The sequence below is a fragment of the Orbicella franksi genome, chromosome 1 (genome assembly GCF_964199315.1).
Source record: "Orbicella franksi chromosome 1, jaOrbFran1.1, whole genome shotgun sequence".
Lineage (NCBI taxonomy): Eukaryota > Metazoa > Cnidaria > Anthozoa > Scleractinia > Merulinidae > Orbicella > Orbicella franksi.
Window position 1 is genome coordinate 44210883 of NC_138145.1, and position 13396 is coordinate 44224278.

Sequence of the window (13396 nt, forward strand, 5' to 3'; positions counted from 1 at the left end):
TGTTAAGACGTACCTCTCTTTACAGCGCTGTAAAAAAGTAATTGAACAACTGTTCTCCGACTAGCAGGTGTGTTACCTTGACAAATACGAAAGGAGCGTTCACTTGCCTTGAAATTACAATTGTTTCTCTGAGAAACGACCACTTTGCTCTCCGGCGAAAAAAATTGCAATAACCGTTGTACTGAGGTTCAATGAAATATCAAAAGGTAACAATAACATTTTTGTGATATTTCACTGCTACCGGGGAAATAAGTAAAGCAAATGAAACCCGATCGCACGTAACCAACAGGCGGTTTCCTTGGATGTCAAACCCTTTCTTCTCCGATCCACGACTGAATGCAAATAAGAACTCCTAACCATCGAATTCGATTGACATACAAATATTTGGAAACAGAGTGGTCATCTAATATTTTAAAAGTAAAAGAAAAAGGCAACATCACAAAGCGACGTTTCGAAAATGTTTAAAGAAAAAAATTTATGTCAGATTTGAATGTTGTCTGTCCATTGCAACGGATTTACCAGCGTTGTCGCATTCACCAGGGAAAATACGTCTCTTGGACAGCCCAGGACAATGAATAAATAAGCAATTGTTTCTGTGGTGAAGGCAAAACAACATTTTCGCTTTTGGCGTCATAACAACTGCTTAAAAATGCATTCTACCTGTTTTCACGGAACGCAGTGACACTCCCAAAAGGTTGCGTAGGGTGCCAACTTGACAACGGCTAGGCAGCTCCGAGGGTTAAAAAAAAAAGATAATTATCGAGGAAGAAATAGATCATTTAGAGAGAAAATAGTGAGTTGAGGTACAAAAGCTTTCTAAAAGTTCTCTTCACATGCACTTAAAACGTCAGATATTTGTTACGCGAAGTGTTTTTCTTTTATTTCCCGCTGCTAACCTTGTATTGTACAATCGAAGAAAGTATACCGGACAATGTCTGTATATGAGTAAACTGAATTTAGGACCTTAGGGAAGAACAGTTTATGATACCGCAGCGAAAATGTAAAATATATATTTTACATATATTCATGGTCCTCGAAGGGGGTGAGAAGAAAGAATTCCGTTTTCGAACTTATTTCAGTCAAAGAGTGAATTCTAATGAAGTTTGAAGTTATTAAAGTAATTTTTATGTATAAACTAAGTGCAAAAGTAAGGGTCAAGCGATAAAACCTCTGCAATTTTTGTCATTAAAAGGAAGCACGTTTTTTGCTAAGGTTTCATATTACCCAGAGTCTTCAGTCGGGAGATGAGAAGTTGTAATGAATTTTTGCTGTAATATCGGTACTTGTGAGTTGGTAGCGTAATTGGCTGACGCAGACTGCACCAGAATTTTGTCCAATAGATTTAATTTTTGGCAAGCCATTTTCCACGTGCGAGACGAACTCTTAAGATTCAAGAGTCTTTGAAGGAAATGCAAAGAGTCCTGGATAAGAGCCAAAGAAGCGGAAAAATAGCTACTCTTCAAGAAGAGATTCCTACCTTCAGCTGTGCTGTGGAAGGCGCATGCGATGTTTTCCTTAAAGCTCGAGTTGGGTGGCTTAAAACGGTTTTATAACAAACGCGGACCGTTTCAACTTGGTTTCCTGCCTCAGCTTGCTGCAGGGAAAATGGGAAATCGTGCTAGGGAGATAAGTATCTGATTTAAATATAACTTGTGACATGTGCCATTCATAAATCATTAAGAAACCCACTTTTAAAAGGGCGCACGTTGGAGAACCTTTTAAAACCTACATTTGGCGGTTTCTTCCAAAGAACTTCGGAACTGGAATTTTTTCGTTTGGGAGTTTGGCCTCAATGATTTACAGCTTAAACAAGAGGAAATCGAAAAGACTGCACGCATATTCCTGAGTTCATTTCCAGTTCTCCAAATGCGGCTAAAATGGCCCCAAACTGTCTAAGTCAACATAGCTGCCCAAATTAGCAGCTGACAAAGCAACAGCAGCATTAGAACTTTTAAGCAAAACAAAAGCCTGCTTTCCCAAACAATAAAGACTAGACACATTTGGTTAGTCCCTGCCACACAGAAAAGTCAACTTTCTCTTTAAAACTTATAGGATGTGTGTTTTTCTTTTATGTTTCAACAAGGAACAACTTGAAATTTCAAGAAGGCTTGCCTATGAAATTGATTGCCATTTAGATTTTAGCAGAGACTAAAAGGCGGTCGATACGACAGACACAAGGCCAAACCAAAAAGCTTATTTGCGTTCTCTTTGAATGCCGCATTTAAAATTCGTGTATGCACAAAAATATCGTGGCAGTTTACCAAAAGAAGCTGTGAACAGGAAATTCTCGGCCAACTGTAAATACAGTTTACAGAGTCGAGGTGTAAAGACCACGCGGTCTATTGTTGAGTTCCTTTTGTCCAAAAACACAAAAACAATGGCGGCCTGCTAACTGTAACTACACGCTTCTTTCACGTTTTAGATTACTCTTTAATTTTGTTATGAAAACAAAATGCACTCTTCTTGTCGTGAACAAATATCTCATTCAGCCGGCACAAAAGGAAATTACACTTTCTAAAGCCGGTTATTTTGCCTCGATTAGTGAGCTAATTTCACTGGAATGGTGCAATACCTTTATTGTGGGTTGTGACTCTCCGTGTCTGCAGGGAATGCGCTGATCTGAGGTACGTTACGAGAACATCGTTGTCAAAACTTGGGTACTTTTAAAAATGGGAACTTTACAGCTGATGTCAACAAAGATTAATTCGTCTTCCTTTCATAAAATGCCCTGACTTTTGAAGATAAACTTTCCGATTTACTTTAGTCCTCGTAATGGCTTCCTACGGGCGTATTACGTTTCTCTGTTTCCATTCCAAATGATGGCATTGTTTTTTTTTTCCTTCCCCTGTACATCCTAAGTGGACAAGTGTGAGGAAAAAATCTCGAGCAATTTCTTGCTATGAAAACAAACAACAAAGAGCTCGTCTTAACATTATTGTTGACCTAGAATGGCTTCGCCCCAAGCCAATGAAATCCCTTGCTCGACATCAAATGAGTTTCAAAGTTTGCACAACGCAACTTTATTAATCGAACATTTCCACTTTACAAACATAATACAAGGCTCTGCACGAATCAATGCAAGCATTAAAAAGGGACAACTGAGTACACAGTGCGATTCAACTTTTTTCCTGTTCTGTTCAAAATAGCGCAACTTGTATATATCTGAAGTGTACGATGTTGGGGGAAAACAAATACAAGTAAAGTAGCGTTGTACAACTACAGAATAATCTGAATGGATTAAGCAACATTGAAAACGTTTCTAAAGCAAGTTTTAATTTCGCTGACAAAATGCATTTGGAATTGCTAAAAATATTGTAAATTAGTACAGTGTGGGGAAATTTTACGATTTCTACAAAAAAAAACTCATATATATGATGTATATAGTTTTTCCTTTTGTAAAAGAATCGACAAACGAGGTAGCGCGCGGGCGAAAATTAAACGCAAGCGTTATTGTCGTCTTGGCAAACTGAGCAATCACCTTATTGGTTACTAGGCGACATTGAGTGAGTTCGTCGCTTTTGACGACCAAGGAACTAATTATGAACACGATGAAAAATAAGCAAGATAAAAGAAAAAGAAAGCAAATACACGAGTATTGAGTTGACAAGGAAAAGGAAACACAATCTACACGCCAAACAGTTCACAAAAACTGGGATTAACACAAGTATTCAAAAAGTAGTCGTTGTCTATCAGCGAAATGGCCCCAAAATTAGAAAAGATTACCAAGGGAGATAAGCCGATTTGACCGTGATGAAGAGCTATATAAATCCATTTAAGTTAATCCGTAGAAACCGATCGACAAGATAAACAAAAGATCGACAACGATTGTATATTTATTCAGTTTGCCATATATAGTGCTATGGCAGCACGTAAACCATTCATATCAGAAACCTGGGGTACTTTTGAGGAAAGATATGCTTGGGGAACAAATTCACGGAACAGAATCAAAGACGTAAATACAACATATAGATGTTGCTGCTTTGATAGATGATTTATTGGCATCAGCTTCATTAAAAATGATTGTAAATAACATTTTCTTTCCATGAAACAACAAATTGAGGTTTGCGATGTCCTTACAATTATAATGTTGACAACTGGAGTATTCTTTCCTTCTTTCGTGTCTCTTTTTATTTGTAGTTGGAACAGTTAAGTCGAAATAACTCAAATACCCGATAATAATAGATAATAACAAAGGAAAAAAACCCAGTAATTTATGATTTAGGTGGCTTATGAATCGCTTTCACGCAGATGCAGTGTTGTTTACTTTTGCGCTGAAATTGGGAAGCGGCCTAGCAAAACAACGTGTGTACGATTACCGTGCACTGAAACTGAGGGGAAAACTGTGGAAAGGAAGACTTACAGAAGTGAGATAATACTACAGTACAGTGTCACATCGTATTCTCAGTCTCGATACAGTTATAGCTTGAGGTGTTAACACGAGGACATGACACGTGTGTAGCTAGTAACGGGTCCCCTCCGTTCTGATCGATAAGCAAACATACGAATATTACAAAAAGGCGAGAACGTTCTCACAGTGAACAGCAATCTGAATTGAACAATCGTTTTCTGCATTAGTATAGACTAAGTTATTTTACAAGCCATTTCTTTGAGTCGGAAGAAGCAGGGGTTTAGACTGAGTACAGTGGAACCTCGATTTAAAGAGCCTCAATTTAATGAAGTCCTCGGTATAACGAACGATATTCTTCGCCCCATCCCTAGTAATTGTAAAATATAAAGAACTAAACGAAACCTCGTTATAGCGAACATATTTTGCCAGTCCCTTCGCCCTTCGTTATATCGAAGTTCCACTGTATAACAAAAAATTCAGGGAAATTTTAAATGTAGATGCAAGCTTATTTAAAATCTGTACTTCATCTTACTTTAAGACACAAGCTTGGTGCCTTCTTTTACATGATTTAACTCAAACGTCAATGAATTTGCTTTGCCTTTCGAATTCTGTTAAAAATAATCACTCTAGGAGGAAGTATTGAGACAGAAATGGATGCTATGAACGTCATACACCCCTGCTTCTGTCTTGCGTGCCGTCTTAAGCATAACCGCTTTTCCGGCCGCCATAGTTGAAGATAAAAGTCGTCGAACGTTTGTCTCTTAAGAATGAAGTTTTATTTTTATGCAAATAGTTCATGGGTATTGTTCCAGACCTGCAATATGCCTTAATGTATGTGCAAAGCCTTTGTCGCAGTCTATGCTATTTGTAAAGAATTATGTTTTGTACAGTCCACTCAAAGCTCTCACGAAGATCAACGCGGGTCTTCTTTCTTGTAATAGACATTCTGTTGTGAAATGTAACAATGGCAGCCTCAAAACGGTTGTCATGCATGTGTGATGTTTAACATTACCATTCCTCTCTACCTAGTACCGAAAAAAAGGAAAAGAAATAATGTCGATGTCTGACCAGCCACCAGCCGTGGACAACTGCTTCTTAGATCTCGTCATTTCGGTGTTGTTGTTGCTTAGACGGGTCCTCGTAAAAGTTAGAGTTCAATGGACCTAGATCTGGAGACCGCATTTCACATATTGTGAACTCGACCTCTTTAGTAATTACTTAACTGAACGAAGCTAGCCGTAAAATAGTGCGAAAAATATTGACAAAACAGTGGCCTTCCTACATGGAGAAAAGCGCCTCGCGTGGGTACTATCGTCCCGTTCGCGCTTTCCCTTTTGGAAATTATTGTCTTTTTTTCTTTCTTCCTTTTTTTGTTTTTGTTCTTTACCACATTCCCAATAAAGTTTATTAGAAGATTCACGGTATGATAAGAAAATCATCTCTAAGTGCAGTTTTTTTTCTTAAAAAAAAAAGTTTAAAGACTAATAAAAAGTTTAGTAGGGAAATCCAGCATTCAGGCTATGTAGATGAGATAAAGTCCGGGATAAAAAATTAGAAAATGCAAGATAAAAGGTATGCAAAGACAGGAAATGTGAGTAGTATAATTAAATTACATTATAAAATGTTTTATGGGCTGCTGTTTTCGGGAAATGCTTTTTTAAAGTGAGTTTCTTAAATCATAACGTGAGCCTATTTCTGTTTAGAGAATGGTAATCCGTTTCAAGCTTGACCAGCAGTCACAGTAAATGTTCTTTATCCATCTGCTTGTGGTTCGTCAATTGAACAAATTATATTATAGTATACCTGGGATATCGTGACCATTCTCGACAGAAGGCGTAAGTAAACTTTCAAAAGATAGTGGTACAAGTTCAGTTGAGGCCTTACACTACTGTAAAATGATATTAAAATCGTTTAAAAAATCCAAGCTTTTGCCGATCTACGGCATCATCAGGGATAAGAAAAAATATTCCGCGTAAGGCTTTTTCTTTTTTTCTTTTCTTTTCCTTTTCTTTTCTTATCCCTGATGATGCCGTAGATCGGCGAAAGCTTGGATTTTTTAAACGATTTTAACATCATTTTACAGTAGTGTAAGGCCTCAATTGAACTTTTACCACTTTCATTTAAAATGCTACCGAAGGACAACATCCAACGATTATTTCAAAAGATAGTTGATGAAACGCCCCTGTAAACAATTAAATGATGCTTCTAAACTGTGGACATCTTGCTATTACAGATAACCTGTTACGTGGAGGATGTTAAAGGTCTTTTCCTTCGACTATCTCATGTTCATTTTAATTGTAATGGATTTTCCTCTTTTTTTTTTTTTTTTTTAAAAAGTAGTTTAATAGGCAATAAAAGGCAATAAAAGTGTTAGCTTTGGAGAGAAATTAAACGCTCGGAGTAAATTAAATAGCGCTTTTTCGATTGTGGGTGCAAAATTCTTTACATGCTTCGCTGAAAGTACTCCGATTTTGATAAAAAGCTCCTAGTCAAAGATTTGGCTAAAAATCTAAATAACATAACTAAGAATACAACCAACTTCCTTGTCGTAATCTTTACAGAGTCGCTCGAACTGAAAGGCAAGATCTTTGCAATTTAGGTTCAAGCCCCTAAAACTCAACAATAACCTCTGCGTTTTTTCAGAATCAAGCCTATGTAGGTCATAATCAATGTGTTCGCAGTTCAGTATCAGCCCGTTTAGGTTCAAAACGACTTCTGTTGTACTAACTAAGTATACTTTAACCTAGACCAAAGCGCTTGTCGTAAATTTTATCGATCCGCTTTGATTGAAGGGCAAAGACTTTGCAAATTACTTTCAAGTCCCAATAACTAAAAACGAAAAAAATCACCTCTGCGTTTTTCAGAAAAGGCCTATAAAGATCAAATTCAATGTGTCCGAAGCTACACTCCTGGACAAAAGCCCTTGGGACACACAACAAAATGTCAACTGGTGACGCATTATTTTGAAGTGGGAAGTCCTATTTCAATTTTCTGAGCCCCCATCCACCTCCACCAAAGCACTGTCGGAATAGTGGGTCTACTTTCGATGAATCAACATCAACATTGTGTTGGAGATGGACAGAAATAATAATAATAATAATAACAACAACAACAACAACAACAACAATAATATTTTTTATTTAATAATAACAAGAACGTTATTAAAAACTCCTCAGGAAACCTATTTACAAATCTTCACACATTCCACTATCGTAGATTAAAATTTTGATGAAAATAAAAATATCATGAGATCCTAAAATACTAATATACAAGCTCATGCCATCATCGACTTTCGAAAATTAGTGGACACACGCCCGATTAGCGTTTAAACGGCAGACTTTCATTATTATCATAATATGATAATTTATAATGATGATGATGATGATGATGATGATGATGATGATATTAACGTTACGTTAAAAGCCGACGTTTCGGCGTCATCGTGACATCATTCTCAAGGCAAAGTGAATAAATAATGTGAAGATTTGATTTATATACAGTCTCTACGAATTAGCATAATAACAAAGGATGACATTATTTATTCACTTTGCCTTGAGAATGGTGTGACGAAGACGCCGAAACGTCGGCTTTTTACGTTAATATTCGCCTGCTTATGTTTTACGAAATCGTTATTGATCAACAACAACAGCAACAACAACAATAATAATAATAATAATGACACATATAGCGCTATTTCCCGGTGGTTCAACAGCGCTTTACAGATTTAAAAGTTCGCTAAAAATGGACTAAAAAGTTATCAAAACTTTCTAAAATTGACCAAAAAGTAAAGTCATAACAAAGCGATAAAAAAAAAAAAAAAAAAAAAAAAAAAAAAATCAGCATCCGTAGTAAGCACGCAAGAAAAGATGCTTTTTGAATCTACGTTTAAAAGTGTCAAGTTATGTAGAATCTTTGACAGATTGAGGTAGAGGATTCCACAGCGATGGTGCATCAACGGCAAAAGAACGCTAATAGGTTTGTCGACTAAAATTAACAAATATATGAAAGCCATATAAATGGAAGTAACACACACTTCATTTCCCAAATAGAAAAACGGGTCGTTACAAAAGAAAAAATTGAAACAGAAAATTAAGTAAATTAACCCAGAATAACTTAAAAGCTAATCGAGCTGAGTGAAATTAAATAGTAGGTATATAAAGACGTTGGTTCGCAATAAAGATTAAACGGGGGTAGGGGGGGGGAGGGGGGGCGTGGCGGCAGTAAGGAGACAACATAAGGGAAAAAAGTTCAGATGCCGTACTTCACATGAGCCGAATCGAATTAATTCGAATTTAGGCTGACCCAAATTATTTTTGACCAGATCAATTAATTCACTATTCATCCAGTAAAAGAGTTTTTACTCAAGATTTTTTAATCACCCGTGACCTGACCTACGCCGTTAAGTGACAATGGCTGTGGAGTCGACTTTAATGACCTGTCTCTTATATTCCTTCTCATTCAGGCCTTTTAAAAGTCTACGGCCCGATTAACGACGTTAACTGAGAATGGCTGTGCACTCGACTTTACAGAGCTTTTTTTTTGTTTTGTTTTGTTTTTGTTTTATTTTTTTTTTTTCATATTTCTAAGTTCTCCATCGGCGATGCCATTATTCAATGTTTTATTTCTTTATAGCTCTTCACCTTCTCGTCTAACCCTGTTTTCTCCTTGTTCATTAGTAGCTACAACTCCAGCTTGTTTTGGTCCAAATATATTCCTTTCCAGCTGCTCGGCTTGTGCAATAGTTTTCCTCGACATCAACTAAATGGAAGCTACGCGGAAATATCTTATTCTAACAGCGTAAATCAGTGGATTAAACAACGAATTCAGTACAGGCAATAAAGAAAGAAGATGAAACACGATATGTTTTACATTAACAGCGATGCTGTCTTTCATAAAGAATATCATAATGACAACACTAATTTTGTCCGGGAAATAGCAGAGTAAAACACTGAGCAGTACAATAATTGTACAGTAAAAAGCTTTCTTATATTCTTGAGTAACTTCTCCTTCACTTCTACAGAAACGCGATTAGCAATAATTTGTTTTTCTTTGCGGCGGACCTCCCTGTATATAGAAACGTTCAAATAAACGACTAACATAAGACAGATAAACTGCATAAAGAGAGCTACTAATTTTGTGACATTTTGTATGTTTCCTGGCCAGAAGTCTTCCACCAGAGGGATGATCGCGACAGCCCACGCCAGACCAGAGGCTACGGTGATACGAACTTCAGTAACAATGCTCTCGTGTGCGAAAGAGTGTTTTGTAGCGTGAGAGCGCTCTGCATTCAATACAACAAAATGATTGTTCAGCAAAATGACGAAAGAACAGCTTAAAGCGGCAACGGCGATTCTGAAGATGGATACAACGCGAAGCTCGGGAGAAATTGTCTCGGAAATCGGGATACTCAAATAAGAGACTGAACCACAAGTGACTGATGTGGTGCTGATTGAGGTGTAATTCATGTTTTCTGGATCAACCCAACTTTTTTTGGCTTGGTCGTGTTGCAACGCTTATTAGTAGCCTTTCGGGTGAACACTTTGACGGCTATTTTGTCTGTGTTTAGGCTAAATAAAATTTATAATATCGACTAATATTTGCCTCTCAGGTTTGACAATGGGTAAGCTTTTGTTGCACCTTTTGAAGTTTTCGCTAAGTATTAAGTTTCACTTCGGCTGATTATTTTTGGCCTCTAAAAACAGGAATTCTATCGGAAAATTCATTACCTGTCGAGGGAATTCCACGTTATTTTTCACGCGAAAAACCGATATTTTTCGAGTGAAATTTAACGTGGAATTCCCTCGTCAGGGAATGAATTTTTCTTGAATCGCATAGCCTTCTTTTTAAATGAAAGAAAGCCCCTTTTCATTTACGTTTGTGTGAATGTTGCAATATTCAAGTGCCTCGTCTTCAAGAGTCGCAATTCCACGCTGAACACCTCGCCGAGGTAACCAATCAGAGTGCAAGAATTCTCTGAGCTATGCGATGATACTTGAAATACAGATGCACCCATCAATTTAACAAAGGTTTTTTTTTCCAGTAAATCGTATGTTAAGAATCCTGACGTTAAGACATAAACCTGTAAATTTGGAGTCAGTAAATGCACATGACTTGCTTACAGTATCAAGCTATAGTTTACGCACGAATAGCATTTCTTTTCATTTTCTCGGTTGAGAGCTTGTTAACTAACTAGAATTGAATGCTGAAGCTCTCAGGTTTTGATCATGAAAGTTAATTTGGTCAGTTTAGCTTCCTTTCCTTGCGGAAAAATTGGCGGTAAATGGCGGACCAGTTGTGTTTCACGTTTGTGATTATTTGTCGACTAAAATTAACATTTGGATAAGAGCAATAGGATATTGTACTATGTTTAATTAAGAAAGGTAATTGTTTTGAATATACAGCTGAAACTCAATAATTTAAAAAAGATACTTTCTACGAGTAAACTCTCTCTCGGACAAGAGCTTATTAACTGACCACAAGTGAATGCTTCAGCATTCAGTTTTTGATCATGAAAGTTATTGTGGTCGTTTTAGCTTCCTTTCCTTGAAGAAAATTAGGCGGCAAGGGGCGAACCATTTTAGTGTGTTACACGTTAATGAGTTTGTGATTACTCTGTCAACTAAAATTAACATTTGTTTAGAAGGAAAAGAGCCGTACTTCACATAAACCGAATCGAGTTCGAATTTAGGTCGACCCAAATTAATTTAGAGCGGCTGCATGAATTTAGACGGTTATCTTATTCTTGTTGAACTTGCTTTGATAGGACATAAGTGCGCGTTTTGGTCGGTGTTGAAACGTACTGAAATCTTGTAAACATAGCGGTTTACAATCAAGGGCGAACCAAAGTCTTTCGCAAGCAAAAAATACAAGAGTAGCCGGCCAACAAGACGAGAATGATACAAACTGCGGTAATCTATTTATCAGACTACAAGGAGATAAACTTAATTTCAACATTCATGATTAACTGCACATATCGGCTTCTCCGACGACAAATGAAACCCGCCAAGCCGCTGTTTTGGTGCGCTGTCGTACAGTGTATACTTTAAGGCAGAGCCACCTTAAATTTTCAAAACTTTACGGTGGCTCTAAACCCCATGTACAATTTTTTTTAATCTTCGCCAAAAGGTACATCTTATCCTGCCAATCAAAATTTTATAAGACAAGTTTTGTTGGTAATGTAAGGGACTTCAGTAGTTGTATCACTGTTGTAAATTGTGTAAGTAGACGTACCACTGTTGCAAGTAGTATGAATCACAATTAAAGTTAAAAAATAAATAAATAATAATAATAATATGAACAAATTTCATCGTGCCGTTTTTGAATTATAAACCCTTAAAACTGCAATAAATGGTGTTTTCAGCAGGTCATACCGTTGGTATGGTAACCTTTTGTGTTACGATAATGATAACAGGTGCGTTCACCTATGATTGGACAGCTTTTCGATTCCATGATTGTAGCATCAGTTGATAAACGGTGGTTATAATGACATACCGAATTCTTGGCAAGTGGAAGAAACTCTTTTGAGGCACCTTTATCTCTAATGTTCGAGCGAGCGTCACGCAACGGCGACATAAGTGCTCTGAAAGGTTTAATTCAACTCCCGCAAAGGTTGGCTTATGTATGTAAAGGCTGTGTTACGGCGTTGATAAACAGTTTAAAAAAAAAAACGTTTCTGTTGTGGGCACGGAGTCCGAAGAATAGATTCTTTAAAAATTTACTGCCAGAATACTGCTTATTGTAACTTTTCCTCTCTATAACACAATAGTGTTTTTTATGAAAAGAGTAATAGCGGAGCTCCTGCGTGCCGGAGGCGTGCGGATGGAGCCCCATACCTTGAAAAATAAGAGTAGCACCAATACCATAGGTGGGATGCGCGGTCGTCTCCGGTCGAGTAGTCCGGCTCGAGCCCTGTGTGGGGACTTTGCGTTGTGTTCTTGGGCAAGACACTTTACTCTTTCAACCCAGGTTTTCATGTATTTTTGAAGTTGACTGCTGCCCAGGTAGTGGTTCTCGATTGGATCGCAGGCTCAAGCTAGATTATTTCTCGGGGGAAGAAAAAGAGGGTGCATGCAAAGGCAAAATTTCGGCGCGAATTAACCCCTGGCGAGTAACTGATTTTTCGTCCGAGATATTCCTCATACAATCGTCTCTTGGAAAGTTCCTAATATGTTGCGTACGTAATGTCTACAATACAGTAAATGGTTTGAACCCAGGAGTATCAGTAGTTCGTATAGTGTGATCGTCCGGGTGAGTGTAGTTCTGAAAAGAACTGTTGTTGGTGACTGACGTTCCGACAACCTGAGCGGAAGTCATCTTCAGAGTCAAGTGAATAGTGTTTGTCAGTCGATGATCTTATAAGTCTGGTCCGTTGAACGTGATTGGTCAGTATAGCCATGATGGTATTGGCTGAAAGACTCGTGTAAAGTTTGTCATCAGTCATTGGTGGGTTTCGATCCGTCTATTGTTAGTCAAGTAGGTCGGTTTTGGTCCGTGTATTGTTAAGTCGGTCTGTAAGAAGTCCGTTTGTCGGTTTCGTTTCTGTCGTGGATAAGTCGTTTGTAACGCGCCGGTAGTTGTTGACATCTGTTAAGAGGCGTTTGTTCTAGGTTAGTGTACCAGCTTTCCAGCGTCAGTCGTTGAAAATAGTTTGTACTGTAGGTTAAGCACTGAGCAGAGTCCCAGTCAATGTTGTGGTTTGTCAGTTGATGATGTACAGCAATGTGATTGTTGGCATCACCATTTCTCGTGGCTCGTTTGTGTTCAGTCAGTCTCGTGTTAAGGTTTCTGCCAGTCTCACCAATGTAGGAAGCCTGGCAGTCGGAGCATTTGATCTTGTAAACTGCTCCCTGTCTGTCGTTAGGTTCGTCTCTGTCTTTCACGTTGGTCAGTAAGTGTCGTAATGTAGTTGTAGGTTTGTGGGCTACACGAATGTTGTAGGGCTGCATGGAACAGCAATGGAGTCGCCTGTTTCTGTTGTTGTCGCAGAAATTGTGATGCAACACGTGGAGGAACGCGCCCTTGCAACTTGCCGACAAACGATACCGCTTT

The 13396-nt window shown here is 37.9% G+C and overlaps 2 protein-coding genes across 3 annotated transcripts in view; one reads left to right on the forward strand and one right to left on the reverse strand.

Moving 5' to 3' along the window:
• The window catches only part of LOC145463436 (insulin gene enhancer protein ISL-1-like), a 54101-nt gene extending 46083 nt beyond the window's left edge, over positions 1 to 8018 (reverse strand). Inside the window, exon 1 of one of the 2 annotated variants that reach the window (XM_081447200.1) lies at positions 1478 to 8018. The gene's annotated coding sequence lies outside the window, so the exon portion shown is untranslated. Of the gene's footprint in view, positions 1 to 13 lie in introns of both variants that reach the window. The other variant, XM_081447208.1, reaches the window with a different exon arrangement.
• LOC145460533 (uncharacterized) overlaps positions 1 to 12680 on the forward strand; it is a 63118-nt gene extending 50438 nt beyond the window's left edge. Inside the window, exon 6 of the mRNA XM_081445410.1 lies at positions 9512 to 12680. Coding sequence (XP_081301536.1) covers positions 9512 to 9684 — 173 coding nt within the window. The 3' untranslated portion in view covers positions 9685 to 12680. The remainder of the gene's footprint in view (positions 1 to 9511) is intronic.
• The last annotated feature ends 716 nt before the right edge of the window (positions 12681 to 13396 follow it).